Source organism: Xenopus laevis, chromosome 1L, assembly GCF_017654675.1.
Source record: "Xenopus laevis strain J_2021 chromosome 1L, Xenopus_laevis_v10.1, whole genome shotgun sequence".
In the NCBI taxonomy this organism is placed as follows: domain Eukaryota; kingdom Metazoa; phylum Chordata; class Amphibia; order Anura; family Pipidae; genus Xenopus; species Xenopus laevis.
The window spans coordinates 137,815,259-137,834,134 of record NC_054371.1 but is presented as its reverse complement, the minus strand read 5'-3'; the positions used below and the strand labels follow the sequence as shown (position 1 = coordinate 137,834,134).

The 18,876-nt window shown below is 36.1% G+C and overlaps 1 protein-coding gene across 1 annotated transcript in view; it reads left to right on the top strand.

Annotated features, from left to right (window-relative positions):
* Positions 1 to 18,444, top strand: part of slc1a1.L (solute carrier family 1 (neuronal/epithelial high affinity glutamate transporter, system Xag), member 1 L homeolog) — a 44,459-nt gene extending 26,015 nt beyond the window's left edge. Inside the window, exons 3-13 of the mRNA XM_041564088.1 lie at positions 4,509 to 4,649; positions 5,760 to 5,852; positions 6,707 to 6,821; positions 9,931 to 9,973; positions 10,537 to 10,647; positions 11,611 to 11,801; positions 13,096 to 13,203; positions 14,075 to 14,197; positions 14,584 to 14,778; positions 15,614 to 15,748; positions 16,948 to 18,444. Coding sequence (XP_041420022.1) covers positions 4,509 to 4,649; positions 5,760 to 5,852; positions 6,707 to 6,821; positions 9,931 to 9,973; positions 10,537 to 10,647; positions 11,611 to 11,801; positions 13,096 to 13,203; positions 14,075 to 14,197; positions 14,584 to 14,778; positions 15,614 to 15,748; positions 16,948 to 17,197 — 1,505 coding nt within the window. The 3' untranslated portion in view covers positions 17,198 to 18,444. The remainder of the gene's footprint in view (positions 1 to 4,508; positions 4,650 to 5,759; positions 5,853 to 6,706; positions 6,822 to 9,930; positions 9,974 to 10,536; positions 10,648 to 11,610; positions 11,802 to 13,095; positions 13,204 to 14,074; positions 14,198 to 14,583; positions 14,779 to 15,613; positions 15,749 to 16,947) is intronic.
* The last annotated feature ends 432 nt before the right edge of the window (positions 18,445 to 18,876 follow it).

Genomic DNA, 18,876 nt, shown 5'->3' with positions numbered 1-18,876 from the left:
AGGATATGGGGTATTATGGATAAGGTATCTTTCCGTAATTTGGATCTCCATACTTTGTCTGTTAGAAAAAATCATTTAAACAGTAGGAGGGCTATTTATTAAAGGTCAAATATTACAGTTTTTTAGACCTAATTTAAGAAAAAACTCGAAATCAGGTTAACAACCCGAAAACTCGAATTGATTTTTCGGTGAAAAAAAACCCTCGAATCGATTGAATTGATCGAGTTTTCGGTCAAAACTCTCCGGAAAAAACTTGAACATCATGAAAGCTGTTAATTTCAAATCTTCAAATGGTTTGAGGGACCTCTGCCATTGACTTCTACATGACCTCGACAGGTTAAGATGGTGTATTTTCCAAATTGAGCTATTTCCAGGGTCGGGGTATAATGAATCCTGAAAAAATGTAGTTTTATTTTAAAAAATTGGATTTTTGACTCTAAAAACTTAACTTTTTTGTGGAAATACAACTGGAACCTTAATAAATTTACCTCCTTAATAACCCAATAAGATTTTTTTGCCTCCAATAAGGATTAATTATATCTTAGTTGGGATCTAGTACAATATACTGTTTTATTATTACAAAGAAATACATTTTCAAATTTCTAATTATTTGATTAAAATGGAGTCTGTAGGAGATGGCCTTCCCATTTCAGTCAAATCAGATCTCTTCCCTGCTAAGACTATTTGCATTTGGTTTTCATTTTTTATTCTTTGTGGTTTCTGATTTATTTAGCTTTTTGTTCATCACCTCTCCAGTGTGGAATTTCAACAGCTATCTGCTTGCTAGCATATACAATATGAATAGCAGAGGGCCTGAATAGAAAGATAAGTAATAAAAAGTAACAACAGTAAAATTTTAGCGTCACAGACTAATAGTTATTTTGATTGTCAGTGGCCCCAATCTGACAGCTGTAAAAATGCAGAAGAAGAAGGCAAATAATAAAAAAAAACTATACAAAAATGAAGAACTCTTGAAAAGTTGCTAAGAAATGGCATTACTAAACATAACTTTTAGTATAACATACTAAAAGTTAACTCAAAGGTGAACAGCCCCTTTAAGATTAACTGCACTGCAGGTTCATTATCTAGATTTGTGGCTATGTAATACTTCCAGATCTAGAGCCCATTGTGACTTTATGGAAATCATGATTCCATTGACTGTGTGCCTTTTGTAGCTTCAAAGAAGCACAGGGTGATTGTACCCTTCTCATACTGAAAGGAGATATTTTCAATAATGGGGTGCTAAAGAGATAACACTGTTGTGCGTCCATGTAGTCATATGTAATCATATATACAATATGAGACAATATGTATTTGTTCCATTTCAGAAGGAAATTGGAGAAAGTCATGGAATTCCCTGTAGGCTAATGCTTTTTCATTGGGCTGTAAACCAACAGGAGAAGTTGCAGATTAATTCCACTTACATCCTTGTTTTATAACCCAGTCATGAGCGTTGGCCTATAAGGTATTTCATTAAAATGGAAATTTTAGGAGAGGAATTGGACTTCCTTTCACAATTCCTTCTGATTTGCATAGAAATAAGGACAGGGTAAACAAATTTAAAATGCTTTAATTTATTCCATTCCTAAATCCCAAAAGGCACCAGTCAATGTGGTTGGTCAAAGTCATGACTAGATTTATAAACTTGCCCAAGTAAAGGTCATCTAAGCCCAAATAAAAAAAAGAATGCAAAGTATGGAGATTCTTTAAAACTATTTTTGTTGGAATCAAAGCAGACGGGAGACTGGGAGACCAAATTGCAGTCTAAAGCAATTTCCTCACTGCATTTTATTATAAACAGTTCATTTTTCACACACCTGTCTGGTTTTGACCCGGACAACCCGTTTTTTTGAAGGGCTGTCCGGGTCAAAACTGCCTTTCCAGTTAATTTTAAGAAAAACCTATTCTTCTAGCAGGACTTGCGTTAAAGTTTGCTGTGCCCAAGTCCCACTGGAAGATTAGGCATGGTGACGCAGGACGCAACATTTGGGTGGCATGATACCAAACTATGCACAGCAGGGAATGGAGAAGCGGAGCTCCCTCGTTTTAAAGTTTAGTATGGTGTTTTATATATAGGGGAAGGAGGTTAGTGCTATATGAAACTGCATAGTAAAGGATTTATAGAAAGAACTCTGAGAGAGTGACCCTATATAGATATAAAAAGTGTTTTTATGCCATTAAGTTCTAGTTTCAGGAAATCCACATTGTAAGAGCTGTGATTGTGCAACTGTTTTTATTCTTTCCTGATAGTTTAAAGAGAAATGCTGTTACATAATCGGTATGTGGAGTGTATTTCGAAGTAATGTCTGAATAGTAATGTTAACTGTTCACCTCTGAGGATGTATTGGGAATATTTACATATACCTGGGAATTGATTTTTTTTAATAAATTTATGGTGTTTGGATATCAAGCTGTGCTAACCTGGTAAATGGCACATTAAATTGTTTTAATTTGTATATAGTATATATTCTATTGATCTTTTTAGTATCACTGGGGAGAGTCGCGGTTTATCTAGAACACTTTGATTAATTGCACATATAAGTTTAGCACAGATTGGGTAAAAATTGCATTTCTATCTATTGGCCAACTTGCAGTGCAAATGAACCAAACAAAAAAAAAACATTTTTAAGAGCTTTATTATTCTCTTTTGTACATCTGTTGTCAGTTTTATCTGTGATGAATTTATAAATGTATTATCTGCCTCACATGATAAATTGTTCATCATAAATGAGCAATAAACAGTATAAGTACAAACACCAAACTGATATCTCTGTGAACTTGTGCCCTGTAAGTCAGAACCAGACCAAGAAGCTTTGGCATCTGATGGCAATCTGTGCCCCACAGTATAATCACATCAATACCCTCTGTCAGTAAAGCGCTAGGCACAAACCAGCTGATATAGGCAGGGTAAGGACAGACGAGGAGCTGGTTTAAAAAGTGTGGTGCTCTGCTTACTGCAGAGAAGAAGAATGCTTCAGCATCATATGCTTAGCATGAAAAAATCATGACGTAGAAGTGCAGTAGAGGTTAAAATACTTCTATGAAGTTGGATGAGCATGTTAAGGGCATTATATGTCTGCTAAAACATATATAGGGCCAGATTTCTTGTAGGAGAGCCCAGAGCCCAGCATCTTCTGGGCCTGACCATAGATAATACATATGTGCCTTTATAACAGCCACAGCATTTAGCATTTACATGAAGAAGACATGTATATAATAAGTATATATAATATGTATAAAATATATAGTATGAACTCCAGTATAGTCACTGCAAACATGAATTTATCTTGCATGGGGTATAATAAACAATAAGAGAGCTACACTCTGTTCTGCAGTGTTACCTTAATTTGAAGCCCCTAGTAAAATCTACTCAATGATTGTGGGTAAATATGCATTTATATCAGTGATACAATGACAGAATGCTTAGAGGTTCAATAAGTATTGACAATACATACTATTGTGCAAATATTTTAAAGGAGAAGGAAAGGTTAAAACTAAGTAAGGCTTATCAGAAAGGTCCACCTAAATATACCAGTAAACCCCCCAAAGTAATGCTGCTCGGAGTCCCCTGTCAAAGGAAACACTTCATTTCTTTCCTTCTATTGTGTACTCATGGGCTTCTGTATCAGACTTCCTGTCTTCAGCTTAAACCTCCTTGCCCTGGGCATGAGCATGCTCAGTTTGCTCCTCTTCCCCCCCACCACATTCTCTGCTGTAATCTGAGCCCAGAGCAATGAGTGAGCAAGGAGAGGCTCAGGCAGGAAGTGATGTCACACCAAGCTGATATGGCAGCTACTATCCTAAACAAACAGAGAGCTTCTAGAGATTTTTACTCAGGTATGGTAAAACATTCTACAGAATAATTATAGCATTCTAGCTTGCACTATTGCAACTAATCTATTGGCAATAAAATGCCTCCGTAGCTTTCCTTCTCCTTTAACAAGCAGGGGGTTATTTATTAAAGTCCTAATCAAAAAACTCAAAAAAATTGAGGTTTTTTTAACTATAAAATTCAAATTTTTAGTTGAAAAAAAACTTGAAATTTTCAAGATTTATTATATCCCGAGGATGCAAAAAGCCTGAATCCGAATATACTCCATCTCAGACCTGTCAGGGTTGTGTATAAGTCAGTGGGAAAGGTCCCTATTCTATTTGAAAGTTTCTGTTGTCTGGTGCTGGAATTTGCCCAAAAATCCAACTATTTCAGACTTTTCAGGCAAAAATTCAAAAAATTTATACGATTCGGATTTTCTCTCTATTTTTTCGTATTTTGATAAATAAGGCCCACAGTGTTGTATTTAAAGGAAAATGAACTTCTTTATAGGAAATATTTCTGTCTTACTTTGCATTTATGTGACATCATAATCAGCAATTTAGAAGCATTTATTTTAAAAAATTATGTTTAATGCACTTGTTTCAATTCTTGTTTCTATTATCTTTTTTTTAGTAGCTCAGTCAGTACTGTCCCAAGTTTGGTATGTCATTTATTCTCTTCTCCTTTGTTACAGGTATTGGGCTGGGAGTGTTGGTTCGGGAATATGGCAAGCTTTCTAATCTGGACAAGATCTATTTTGCTTTTCCAGGAGAGATTCTGATGAGAATGCTTAAACTCATCATTTTGCCATTAATTGTGTCAAGTATGATCACAGGTACACACCCTTTCTCCATAATTTATTCATTGGATTTTACACAGACTTGGTAAACAACACTGGCGATCTGTATTAGGTCCTTTTTCTTCTGTAGGTGTTATATAATTAAACTGACGATATTCAACTGTAGTATAGTTTATGTTAGTGAGTATAACTGAGCAAAGGACAGAATCATCCCTGTATATGTAAAATGGGACAACATTTCAGAGCATCTACTCCTGTGGGGAAGGGGGAGTATAATTTTCATTGATCATTTATCCATGCGATGATGTGCTATGATGGAATTATCATTTATTGGTGGTAATCAATCAGTAAATCAATCAGTATCTTATCTTATGACCCTGGAGCTGGCAAGCTCAGTCATATGGTGTACATGATAGTGTCCAAGGAACATTTAAATCCAATGCTTTTGTTAATAAATAAACAAGGTTAGTTCTCCCAGGATAATGCATACTTTTTTTTGTGTTTTTGCTCCAAAATATATAAATTGTTGCAGAATATGTTGGTGCTTTATAAATACATGTTAAAAAATAATAATAATAAACTCACAGGAAGCATATTGACTTTTGTCTGCCTGCATAGAAAGCACAATTAAAGAAAAGATGATCTTTTCTCTGTGTGCCATTAGCCTTAGGCTTTCAAGTCTGAAAAAACAAGACTGTCATGATTAAATTACATCTTTTGTTGATCTCTATCTTTTATCAGAAAATGTTAGATTTGTTGCATCAAAATGATATTGTACCTTTAAGGGGATACCTATAAGGTTATGTGGTATTAAGGACGTCCCCCTAGTGGCTGTTTGGGAAGAAATGTTCCAAAGCAAACTTCTTTCATGCCTTGATATATTTGCTGGTGTAGGCGGTTATAGAAGGCAATAAGGAAGAAATAAAGGAAAGGCAATATAGTGATTGCTGCTATGGGATGTCAAGATAGATGGCATTAATTAAAATGTTAGCAATTATCCCCAATGCTTTCAATATACTGCATTATGAAATATGTGAAGACATTTTGCTGTGGCTGTGTATTCCCTACTGTACTTTTTAGCTGATGTATTTTCTTTGAAAGGTTAGTTGCTCTAAATTCATAAATGTCCTTTTTCCTCGTACGTAGGTGTTGCTGCCCTGGACTCCAGTGTTTCAGGAAAAATTGGCCTGCGAGCTATTGTGTATTATTTCTGCACCACTGTTATAGCTGTTATTTTAGGTAAGGAGCAATAAAAACCTCAATATATTTGCACAGCTATGTAGAACTGGGTAGGTTTTGGCGAGGAGGCTGGCAGACTTAAAGAGATACTGACACCTAAGATGAAACTCTTTTTTTAAATCTATGGACTGCAGATGTGAGATGGGAAGAGTTGAAAGATCAACACTGTGTATCTGTCATTACTAAATGGTGCTACAGGTATGGTACACATTATCCAGAATGCTCGGAACCTGGGCTTATCTTTCCGTAATTTGGATCTTCATACCATAGTCTACTAGAAAATCATGTAAACATTAAATAAACCCAAAAGATTGGTTTTGCCTCCAATAAGGATTAATTATATCTTAGTTTGGATCAAGTACAAGGTACAGTTTTATTAATATGGAGAAAAAGGAAATAATTTTTAAAAATTTGGATTAATTGAATAAAATGGAGCCTATGGGAGACGGCCTTTTTGCAATTCGAAGCTTTCTGGATAACTGGTTTCCGAATAACCGATCCCATACCTGTATTCTGTTAAAATCTATGAAATTGCCTTAACCAAGGCAAGCAGTATATGCTTCCTCTAATTTGTAGAAATATACTTGTGCATAAAGGTAATAGTTTCCACATTTCCCTTTGTAGGGTATTTCTGATAATTAATATTACACATAAATAAATATTTTAATTACATGAAATTATTTTTTCAGTTAATATCAATGTGCATCTTTGTTGTTTACACCATATACTAAAATAGGATTCAGTGTATAGCATTCTCCAGACATATGTTATCAATTGTGCATTTGATTACCAGAGATGGAACCTCTATGCATATTAAATATTAAATATTTGAGCATTTTTCATGTTATATACAGGCATTGTATTGGTGGTGAGTATCAAGCCGGGGGTGTCCCAGAGTGCTGATGAAATTGACAGGACAGGCAGCACACCAGAAGTCACTACAGTGGATGCACTATTGGACCTGCTAAGGTAAAGTCTCCTGGATTCTTCCTGATATAACTGTGCCTTTATTTATTATATGATGTACAATGCACTGGCAATGAAAAACAAATTGGATTACGTTATTTCATCTAGCATTCGTCTGCATTTTATCTCATTGAAATGTTGTTTCTATTGCACTTGGCTCAGATTGGCTTTTGAATAGAGAACTTTTTCATTCTATGATTGGATGAGGGTTTTTATTAAACATTCTCTTGAAACTTACATAACATTTATAAAATAGACACATGTCAGGTTGTAAAGCCATTGCAGCAAACCAGACATCTCTTCTGAATAGCACATTACCCTATTTAATCATGTGACCATTTGCAATTGACTTTTTCATGTGTTGCCCTGGAAGCTTTTATTATGTGAAGGAGGCATAACCAAAACCAGAAAGGTGTTATAGATAATTAGTGATTAATGAATATTGAACAGTTTATATGGCAAAAGTAAAAATCTGTAAAACTCCTTGCCTTTTAAAATGTTTGATTGCTTTTATAAAGGTATTTTATTTTCCTAAAGCTTCTGTCATACTTTTTGAAGGCACAATTAATAGTGCTAGTAAACTTTATTGCCTCGACACGGAGAGGTGTACACTTATATCTCAGATGGAGATTAGGACAAAGGGGAGTAGGTATTTTCACTTATTAAGAAAATCCCTATATGAGTAACTCCAGTTGTGGACTAAGGTTCCCCATACATAGGGCCCTATTTATTATGCTGTTTTAAAGGGAGTGGATGTTGCTCAGAGCAACCAATCAGCAATTAGATTTCAACAAAAGAAAAACAAAGATCTCATTGGTTGCTATGAGCAATATCACCAGTAATGTTTCACTCCACTTTTTACACAGTCTGTGGTGTCAGATGGGTTCTCTGACCCAAAGATCTCTCTTTAGACTTTAATTGCTGGAGAAAGGTTTCAAGGAGCCCGAGGCACAAGGCCCCAAGAGGAAGAGACCTTATTCAAGGGCAGAAACTTTTAAGAGGAGTACAGCTTCCATTACATTGACAATATATCATATATGGATGCAAGATAACCATATCATACTAATGCACTAAATGATCCATGATTTTTAGTATTCGTTTCCTTGTTGTCATTGTCTACATTTCCTGGCTGGCATTGTAATGACTCTCAGATTACAATATCTGCCCTGAGATTATCGATAATGTGTTATCACAGTCAGATAATGGATCATAATAAAACAGTAAGCTTGCCATTTGAAATAACCAAAAGAGATATGAGATGTCATGTGAAAGGCTGTCCTGTTATTCACATAGGAGAGCTGTAAAAATGCTGAAAAGAGCCTTATTTACTTATGTGGAAATATTTGAAGTTCGAGTATGTAATAACTTACTGGTTAAGTTAAAACAACATAATGATTTAAAACAAAACAAACACTTGTTGAGTGGAATTTCCTTTAAACTACATTTACTTTTGAAAAATCATTCCGTTCATAATAGTAAATAGACCAAACATTTGACACAGTCACTTTATGTACTTAGGTTAAGGCTAAATATATACCCATGGTGTAATGAATAAAATAAAATCACAGTGTTAAGGACACGGAGCAATACACTGTGTTAATTTACCCTGTTTTAAGGCTTGGTGCCAGTGTCTTTCCAGCAGAGTATTTCTGTGGTTAGTGCTTGCTGTTGCACAAATCAAACAAATGCTAGCCTAGTATTATTGTACATGCTTAGTTACACAACAATGGATATTCTGTGCCCATAGATAATGTCTGTTTTATTATGTACTTGTTTTGTTAGCAGCCCTATAGTGTATCCAAAACCAATACTTTGTACGCAGAAATATTTTGCTTTGAGAATATTTCACCTTCTGTCACTTTGTTCTACAGTATGACCTTAAAGGACACGTAAAGCCTACATTTTCCTACCATGTATATAACTTGGGCATATTTTCCCCACCCAAGCCACATAATTTGTATTGCATATACCCCTCCATTTGCCAGCACCATCACATTTTCCTAAAACAAATAGCAGCTTCCACCTGGTGGCCATTTTCCCTCTGACACATCATCAGTAACATTGACATCTGCAAACAGGACATGTGTGATGTAAAGTTCATGCAATGCAGAATGCAGGGTTACACAGACACAACATACTTTGATAAAAAGTTCTGCTGGGGTTGAGCATTGTAATGGTTAAGCTGAGCTCAGGAGATTTGGTTAGGAGAAAAAAATAGGATCAGACAGCTATCTCTTCATTTGCTGTTAGACTGGATGGTGTGTAATTTGAGCTGAGAAGAACTGAGCATGCTAATGAGCCAACAGCCAGTGTAAATGCCTGAGGGAGGGGCAGAGTGGGTTAGAGGAGTAGACGGATTTCTAAGTGATTAAGGGGATGCTGCAGCCTTACTGTTAACCTTTTAACAACCAGAGTGGCATGTATCTAAAGATTTCTTAGAGGCTGTTCCCGGATTACATTTGTGTATGTGTGGGGGGGGGGTTACATGCCCTTTAAGCAGAAATATGCACAAAATTGGGGGTCATTTCAAGACCCTGACCAGAAGTGCAAGAGCATTTAGGGGCACAAAAAAACAAAAACACACCCTGTAGTGTTACTGCATTGAGCACTTCTGCTCGGGGTCTGTCTGGAATTTGCATCTCGCACAAGGTCAGTGGGCACAGGCCAGCCATAGGGCAGGCAGTAAGACTCTCCCTCCACCCCAAACATTGTCTGTGTTCATGGGTGTGCCTGCAGGGTACATAGATTTAAAAAAATGGCACATTATGAAATTGTTTTGGCTTTTTGCACCCCTGCCTTCCATTATAATGGTAAATGAGTCCTAATTGCCCTGAACTAGCTTTTATTATGAACTAGAAAGTGGCATTCTAAAGCAGTTTTGCAATTAATCTTTATGTTTTATTCTTTGTTTTCTTGTTGTTGTTGTGCAGCTGTTTGAGATTCAAATGAATTAAAGTTAATTCCCCTTTATTGTCAGACATCAAGGAAAAATGTGTTTGTTGGTAATAATGTAATATACCCTAAAGGATAAGAACAGTTTATCGTTTTCCTAATACTGAGAAACAGAACTTCACAAGGATAGTTTTTGAGAAGATTTGTCTTTATTTCCTAGAAATATGTTCCCAGAAAACTTAGTCCAAGCCTGCTTCCAACAGGTAAGATAATCATTTACACTGTATCAATTTTTCTCTGTTATGTGTTCTATGTTATATATGAACGTTTATACCAGTGCCAATGTATTTCATAGTGGTTTACAGAGATTATACTTCATTCACACCAGTCCTTGCCACAAGAGGAGCTCACAATCTAAGTCCCTATTGCATTCAGATGCCAAATACAAATACATATGCGGCATTTTAATTTGGCTCTGTTACTGGCCTTTACATGAAAAACTGACACCAATGTGAAGTTTGACTTGGCATGCCTGATGCTCATAAGTATAAGTGAGTTTCTATTGGTCAGTCTATTGAGCAAGTAACTGATCACTGTGTCTGCACCTTGTTGCAGTAAAACTTATGTTAGGGTTATATGTATTGTTCATTGTTGTTTATATATATATATTACATAGTTTTCATACAGGATAGGTTATATGGTAAATAGAGCATATTCTTCCTTTTACCTGACTATAACATGTCAAGAATTGCTAACTAACCTTCACCTAGATGTTAGGAGATATACAACTATTGTGACTAACTATACAACTATAACTCTCTTGCAGTACAAAACCAAGCGGGAAGAGCTTAAGCCATCAAAGGAGCCTGACAAGAACAGCACTGTAGAAGGGAACTACACAATCGATTTGGCTCTATTGGCATTGGCTGATCAACAGGTAGTGTTATCATCTCAATGTTCCAGTCCTGGCATGTAATACAGCAATTTCAGATATTTTATTAGGGAGGTAAACGGTAACCACAAGTATCATGTGCAGTGTAAATTATCTTTTTTGTGTATGATTTTTAAGACTGCTTAGAGCTAATATACCCATTTTATTCCAAGGCCAAGTCTCCATGATCACACCCCTAGAAATGTTCCTACTACCACACATTTGTCTACTGGTATCAGGGCACTAGTACATTTTTTTAAGTAAAATTTCCCGTTAAAATTCACAATCATGTTCTTGAACATGTATCTGAATCTTAAAAATCAAATCCATCATTGAACAGATGAAGTCTGTGGTTGAAGCACACCCATGAGTCTATTTTATTATAATATCAATAACATGCTCACTTTACTTTTTCTGCCAAGTGTTTTTGAAGGTACATATTCCTACATGGAGTTGTCCCTGTATTTGTGTAACTGCCTTGTATTTTGCATATCGTACATAAAATTAGCAATGCATTATCCTACAAAGTGTTCTAAGGTATCATCAAACATGGAAGTAGGCATTATACATGAAATTGGCAAATTATGTATCAGTATCATATACATGTAATAGCCTCAGCAGTTATTCTGCCATGTAATGGATTTATATTGTCCTTTGTTCTGGGGTATTATACATGAAACTGTAAGTGGATTTATCCTGTCATGTGCATTGGTAACCATTATGCATGGACTTAGCCCTGGGGTACTATGATGGAATGTATGTAGAAAATATCTTTAATAGGGTTTCCCAAACACAAAAATCACACTCCACCTATTCTTGCATTCTGTGACCCAATCGGACTTAGCCAGACACGTTTGTAATTGAAGGGCTCTCAATATAAATGTATTAAAAATCTTAAATCTTAAAATCTCTATTCAGTCACTCTTTCTAATAAGCCTATTAATATAACTGTACTTTTCATTGAACCAGCCACAGAACAAATCAAAAGAATATAAAATAGTCGGCCTATACACCGATGGAGTGAATGTACTTGGTCTCATCGTCTTTTGCCTCGTTTTTGGAATTGTGATTGGGAAAATGGGAGAGAAGGGACAAGTATTGGTGGATTTTTTCAATGCCTTAAATGATGCTACAATGCAGATAGTTCAGATCATCATGTGGTAAGTGGAAAACTGCTAGAAAAGAGAAGGATCTTGCATTCCTGTTGTGTGTTCAGATGCAGAATGTGGGTGCGTTTTTTGAAACATTGTTACCGTTACATGAATTCAAGTTGTATTAGCCCAATGGTTAGTACAGGTATGGGATTAGACTATCTGGAAAGCTCTGAATTAATTAAAGGCTATCTCCCATAAACTTAATTTTATCCAATTAATACAAATTTCTGAAAATGATTTCCTTTTTCTCTGTAATAATAAAACAGTAGCTTGTACTTGATCCAAACTTAGATATAATTAATCCTTATTGGAAGCAATTTTACATGTACATGTTTACATGATTTTATAGTAGACTTAAGGTATGAAGATCCAAATTACAGAAAGATCTGTTATCCAGAAAACCCCAGGTCCCAAGCATTCTGGATAAAAGGTCCCATACCTGTACTATAATTGATACTATTTTGGTGTATAAAACAATGATATATGTGTGTCAGTAGTGATGTTCTAAGCAGAATATACAAATAACTGTCATCTATGGAACAATCTGTGCATTATCTTTCTTTCACTCGCACTCTTAAAAAACAAGGACAAATCTGTCAGTGGCTTAAGTTCCCAATATAATACTAAGGCAGCAGTCAGATGTGCACAGTGCAATTTTGGGTGCAATTCAACATTTTTTTACACACTAAGGGGGTTATGTAGTAAAAGGCACTGTTTGCCCAGCAGCAATAACCCATAGCAACCAATAAGATGTTTGCTTTTAAACAAGTGACCAGTAAATTCTACCTGCTGATTGGTTGCTACGGGTTACTGCTCCTGGGCAAATCTAGTGCCTTTTACTGCATGTGGGGGAATGTAGTGTTTTATCCCATAATTGCAGTGTGATTGCAGCTGTGAGGTGGTGGTGCATCAGATGCAATTGTGGCCAAAACCTAAAAAAATAACCCATGTGCATGATTTTTTCAGCGCAAGTGCCTTGTATCCATAGATGCAGGCTCCAGTATCTCCAGGGTTCCCCTGCATCAATAGCGGAAGGGAGGCAGCAGTGCTGAGCTCAACTATGTAGAAGTACATTGAGCGGCTGTGATACCTTTATGGACAACACCGATTTTCACCTAAAGTTGCAGTTTGTAAATGGGTCCTCTTGTGTTTTCCCAGTAAACATAGACATGCTGGAAAATTAAAATGGCAGTATATGGACACTTTTATAGATTGCTATGTAGTAGTTTATAAATGAGTTTAGATGTATTGTTGTTTTTACCACTAAACACGATTATTGTATATATTTTATATATTCTAGGTACATGCCAGTGGGTATCTTATTTCTGATTGCTGGAAAGATTATTGAAGTTAATGACTGGGAAATTTTTCGGAAGCTTGGCCTGTATATGGCAACAGTTCTCAGTGGGTAGGTGAAAATTTGGTGTCAGAACTATAGTAATGAGACGGCTCATTCTTAAATGGATCAATCAATGTTGTTTTGCCTAGGAGGAGCAAACCAATAGGACAACATTGGTAACTTTTTTATCAAGTGCAAAAAACACTTAAAGGTGTTGTTCAATTTCTGTATAATTGACTGATACATTTACAATTCCCTGTAGTTTTTGGTTGCTTTTATTGCGAATTCTGCTGTCAAATATAAAGCAAATATAATTAACTGTGGCACATTTAGCAAAAAAGTGAAATAGAGCTCATCTGTCATTATGAATAGAGGGTTTCCTCTAGTGAAATTTGTTGAGCTTTATTTTCATACTTTGATAATTATGCCCCTAAGGCTAAATCTAGATTTGGATGTTTCACAGCCTGTGTATTAATGCACTGGCACAGCATTGGCCTAGATACAGATACTTGGAGTGGATTTTCCTGTGGGAACGCACCTAGCATGAAACAGAGTGCCTGTAGGTACAATAAAATCACAAAGCTGAGGTGAGCAGATCGGCTGTTTCTTGGCCTGCAAAGGCCACGTCTGACCGTAGCTTTAAGGCCTGCATACATACTGTATATTAAGGGGGGTTATTTTGGTGTAACATTGACCATTTGTTAAGCAAAAACTCATGAAAGCTTAAGTGAAGATAACTGAAGGATCAGATATTTCATTTTTTGGAGTTGTATTTCTTCATTGTGTAATTTATGGAATCTGCAAAATTAATTTCTTGAAAAAATGCCAAGAATAAGTAATTTTTTCCAACAAACAAATAATCACAGAACGTTTTTCAAAAATGTTTCCAAAGTAATTTCCTATATGTCATTTCTAATGGCGTGTATGTTCTTCTTTTCAGACTTGCAATCCATTCCATTGTCATTCTCCCACTGATCTACCTTGTAATAGTGAGAAAGAACCCCTTCCGCTTCGCAATGGGCATGGCCCAGGCCCTACTTACTGCACTCATGATATCATCAAGGTATATGCTACCTTTATTTATTAAGCTCTGGATCCCTTCTAAAACAGTATGCTTTATTCCTTAGACTGACTGAGTTAATTGTATTGCCGAAAATGGCCAATCATGCATGCTAAGCTAAATAAAAAGTCATAGCTTGGGCATACCCAATGTAGATTTTTATGACACATTCTCTGATAAAATATTGTTCAAGGATAAATATTCATAGAAACAAGTGTGCTCCATCTGTGTTCACTGTAAGTCCATTTAGTATTGCATGTGTTGGAAGTATGTTCTATTGATTACAGTTAGTATATTGCACAGAATATAAATGATGAACTCTGATACTTATATTTTATTCCCAAAACTTTCCCAGTGGTCTGAAAATATTGTGTTTCCTTTTGCTCCAGTTCAGCTACCTTGCCTGTTACCTTCCGCTGTGCCGAAGAGAAAAACCGCGTGGACAAAAGAATCACCAGATTTGTTTTACCAGTGGGAGCCACAATTAACATGGATGGAACAGCCCTGTACGAAGCAGTAGCCGCTGTATTTATTGCACAACTTAACGACATGAATCTTGATGTTGGTCAGATAGTCACTATAAGGTAAAGTTATTCCTTCTGCATTTGCAGTGGAATAGGAAAGGGAGGCTTTAGGACTTTAGTTTTTGTCATGCTCAGTTGAACATATGTGGTGGATGTCTAATTTTTTACTTAAGTGAATAAACAGAGGTTGTTTGGGGAGACATGGCATAAAAATCATGTTTCATTATAGTTCCCCTTTAACAGTGCCATTCCAACCACACTGTGAATTTTTGCTATAAATTCCACACTCTTATCTACTGCATCACAACTGGACGTTCAGGGCAGATTGCTATTCTTTAATTATAAATCAATTTTATGATGCTAAGACTGTCATGTGGCCTATATTTATTCCCATCAGTAAATCTCTGCATTTAGCACTTACAGTAGGAACTCAGTAAATGTATTTATTGGTCTCCAGGCTGGATAGCATGTCCATATGCCACATTATTGTTTTCTAGCAATCGTAATTGCATTAAAAAGCATATTTCATTTGGCTAGCTAAATATAATAAATCTAGACATACATTAAAGGGAAAGTGCTATTAAAGCAGACTTTTTACATTGCTTTCTATTTTTTAACTCTAAAAATAAAATTATGCACAGTTAATCTTTTTGTATATCATAAGCAATAAGGTTTCCATAATGCAACAATGTTCAGTTTGTAGCCTTAGGACCCATTATAGCGGGAGCTGGAGGGTGTCAACTGCAACCTTCCTACCATAAAAATTAATGTTTGGCACCATTACATTACATGACCATGACAACTACTTTTCCAAAATACAGATGTATAGAATTTTAATTCTTGAAATGTTAAGGGTTTCTATAGTGATATTCCTTTCTCTGTGTGTGGATTGTAGTGTAACTGCTACAGCAGCAAGTGTGGGAGCAGCAGGAGTACCGCAGGCCGGATTGGTAACCATGGTGATTGTCCTCAGTGCTGTGGGGCTGCCGGCCGAGGATGTTACACTTATCATAGCAGTTGACTGGCTTCTGTAAGTATATATATATATCTATATATATGTGCTCTGCCTCGTGCTGCTTGTTTTTAACTTGAATATGGCACAGAATGTTCTTATGAAGGAATGCCCAGAAGGATTAAGCAATTGCTAATGCTGATTAAGTTACACAAGCTTTTACAGTCAAGGAACTTGTAAATGATAAATATGTCAGATTAGCGCTCTAGATTCTGCTAATTGCCACCTATGACATCCCTGCCTTGTAGATAATAAACATTTTGTTGCCCCCAGTTACCGCCTTTTTTATGATACAATTTATTGTGTGTCTTTTACAACCCACTTATTGATAAGAACAGATGCAAAAAAGGTTGAAAACAGTTTTAAAGGCATCTGAAAACAGGAGTTTCACAGAATAGCAGAACTGCTGAATAACTTTTATAACTTTTAGTCGTTTGTTGTTCCAAAAAAGTCACATTAATTTCTTACAACATCCCCCTTTCTGATAAAAATTTCAAAACAAGTATAATTATATGGAAAAGTCTTAAAATGGCCATAACACGGGCAGATTTTAGCTGCCGATATCGGTCCTTTAGGTAGTTTATCTGCCCATGTATATGGGCTTTTCGACAGGCCTTTCCGATTGATATCTTGGCAAAAATCGTCCAGATATCAATCAGGCAAGTTTGATTTTCCTTTGCGATTGAGGACCTCATCAGTTAGTTGATGTTTTCCTCGTCCTGTCGGCGCCCATTGCCATCGTTATAATACGAATGATCAGATTAGCCTGATACCGTCCTGCCTTTGGAAGGCATATCAGGGAAATATCAATAAACAAGCGGATCTTATAGTGTATGGCCACCTTAAGTCTCAACCTAAATAAAGTTAAAAGAATAATAGTGTTTATTTTACTTCTGTTTTTAAAATGTTAAAGCCTTTAGAGCTAAAAAAAAGATTTACCTTACAATAAAAGGGATTGTGGCTGTGAACTGAAAGCCCATTCCATGGCCAAAGTATGCAGATACCTTTTCTTACTACTTAAGTAGTAAGTTAGTTAAAGTCTCCCATGTCATTTCTGACACTTTATGCTGTATAATGACATTTCTGACAATTCCTTGCTTTATGCTCTTGGTTTTGCAATGTGACTTGGACAGGCACATGTCTTCATACTTTGTAGTCATATAGTGTATGTTTGTATGTAATGTTCTCATTTATGACCAACTCCTCTTGTTCTATAGGGACCGGTTTAGAACAATGGTTAATGTGCTTGGAGACGCCTTTGGGACAGGCATTGTTGAGAAACTCTCCAAAAGAGAACTTGAGCTAATGGATGTAACATCTGAAGTAAATATCGCCAACCCATTCGCCATTGAGCCAACTGTACTAGAGAACGAGGATGACGGTGATGTCAAAAAATCCTATGTGAATGGAGGCTTTGCTGTTGATAAATCAGATGCCATATCTTTTACCCAGACATCACAGTTTTGAGTCTGTTATGATTGACTGGTGTACTGAAGCTTTAAGGAATATAGAGCGGGACAGAATGAAACAATAAAAAGAAACAGAAGAGCACTGAGAGGATGAACCTGGAAAATGCAAGAATTTCCAACATACCTGCCCTTTCCATCTTGGGATTCAATTGTTCTGCTCTGTGTAAGCAGGTTAAATGGAATCAGCATCTGTGTAATATGTTGCCTATTGTTTCTAAGCTGTGCCATCCCACCAGCAAGGTTTTGGAATGTTTGCTTAGAGTTAGCATGTTCATAGTCTGGATGTTCATACGGAAGCCAGTAAGATCATTCTTATTGTTTTCGCTCTTCCCAAGCACAGCGTCAGACCATTTTTAAAGATGTCCTCTCAATTGAGTTCTGTACAGCAGTTTGCCTTTCATGTTTTTTAGACTATAACAATGATCTTTATATTGTGCCAAACAATTTCTTTTACTTTCTTGACTGGCTGGAATGCACTGAGAATATGAAAAAGAATCGTTAATTTTGTGAAGTCTTCCAAAGCATTTTTATTTGACAGAAGATAATAATTAAGCTTCCTTTAGTAACAGAATCACAACACAATTATGTGCACTTGTAGAACCCAAGAGTAAAGTGCTGATAGCACAGGGTTTACATGACTTACTGACGTATTGGATCATAAAGATCATAAACCAGCATCATTTTATGGTTATTGTATGGCCTTCCTAGTTAACATGTAAAATAAAGTAGGAGAATATGGCTGATTTTATAGGTGGAAAAATATATGGTACTCCCATGACTTCAGCAATAGTGTATAGCATCTTTGCAAACGGAAAAAGGACATGTATCTACACAGCCAAGCATGTTCAATTGAAAAATATATATACATTGAATGTATAGTTCTTATACACTGAGCTACATTAGCATTAGGCACTTTAAATCATCTGGCTGGGTTAATACCTCTGAAAAGTATAGGAGATGTGAACTATTCAAATATTTTTCCTTCCTCACTTATGCTATTCGCAAATATGTGAAGGTCCAATGTATTATAAAGGAGCAGAGCAGGGTTGTTTCTGTCTGTGGTTTAAATAGAAAAAAATCCAATCTGCAGTTATCTGTTCTGAAGAGAGTCTTAATACATAGCTGTGGTTATAGATTGGTGAAAACTTTTTTCAGTTTAGTTGTTTTCAGATTGTTCACCAGAAATAAAGTCATTTATCAATTACTTACTATTTTATAGGTGTGACTGTTTTTCTAATATTGAAGTGTAAGGTTTTATTTTTTATCTTCTGAAGCAGCTCTGGGAGGGGGAGTCGCCGACCCTGTAAACAGTTCTAAATTGATACATTAATTGATCCATTTGTTTGAATTTTTTTTTATAGGTTTTATTTATGCTTTTAACATTACAAAGTTGATAGGAACAACGAGAAAGAACCATCACATTTTATATTGTTCAGTAAAGCAGGTTATGTTTGCATGTGACTTTACAAAGTTATTGGTGAGGGTAGGCACATAAGGGCAAGGCCAGACGTGGCGTTTTTAAAAAAGCTCCGCCAGGCGTAAATACGCATAAACTGCACTACCACTGAAACTAATGGAAAACGCACTATGGCAATTCACACAGGGCGCTTGCAAGCTGGATGCCAGTATTGGCGTTTTTCAGCAGAAACGCCAATACGTCAAGAAACTACCAAATCA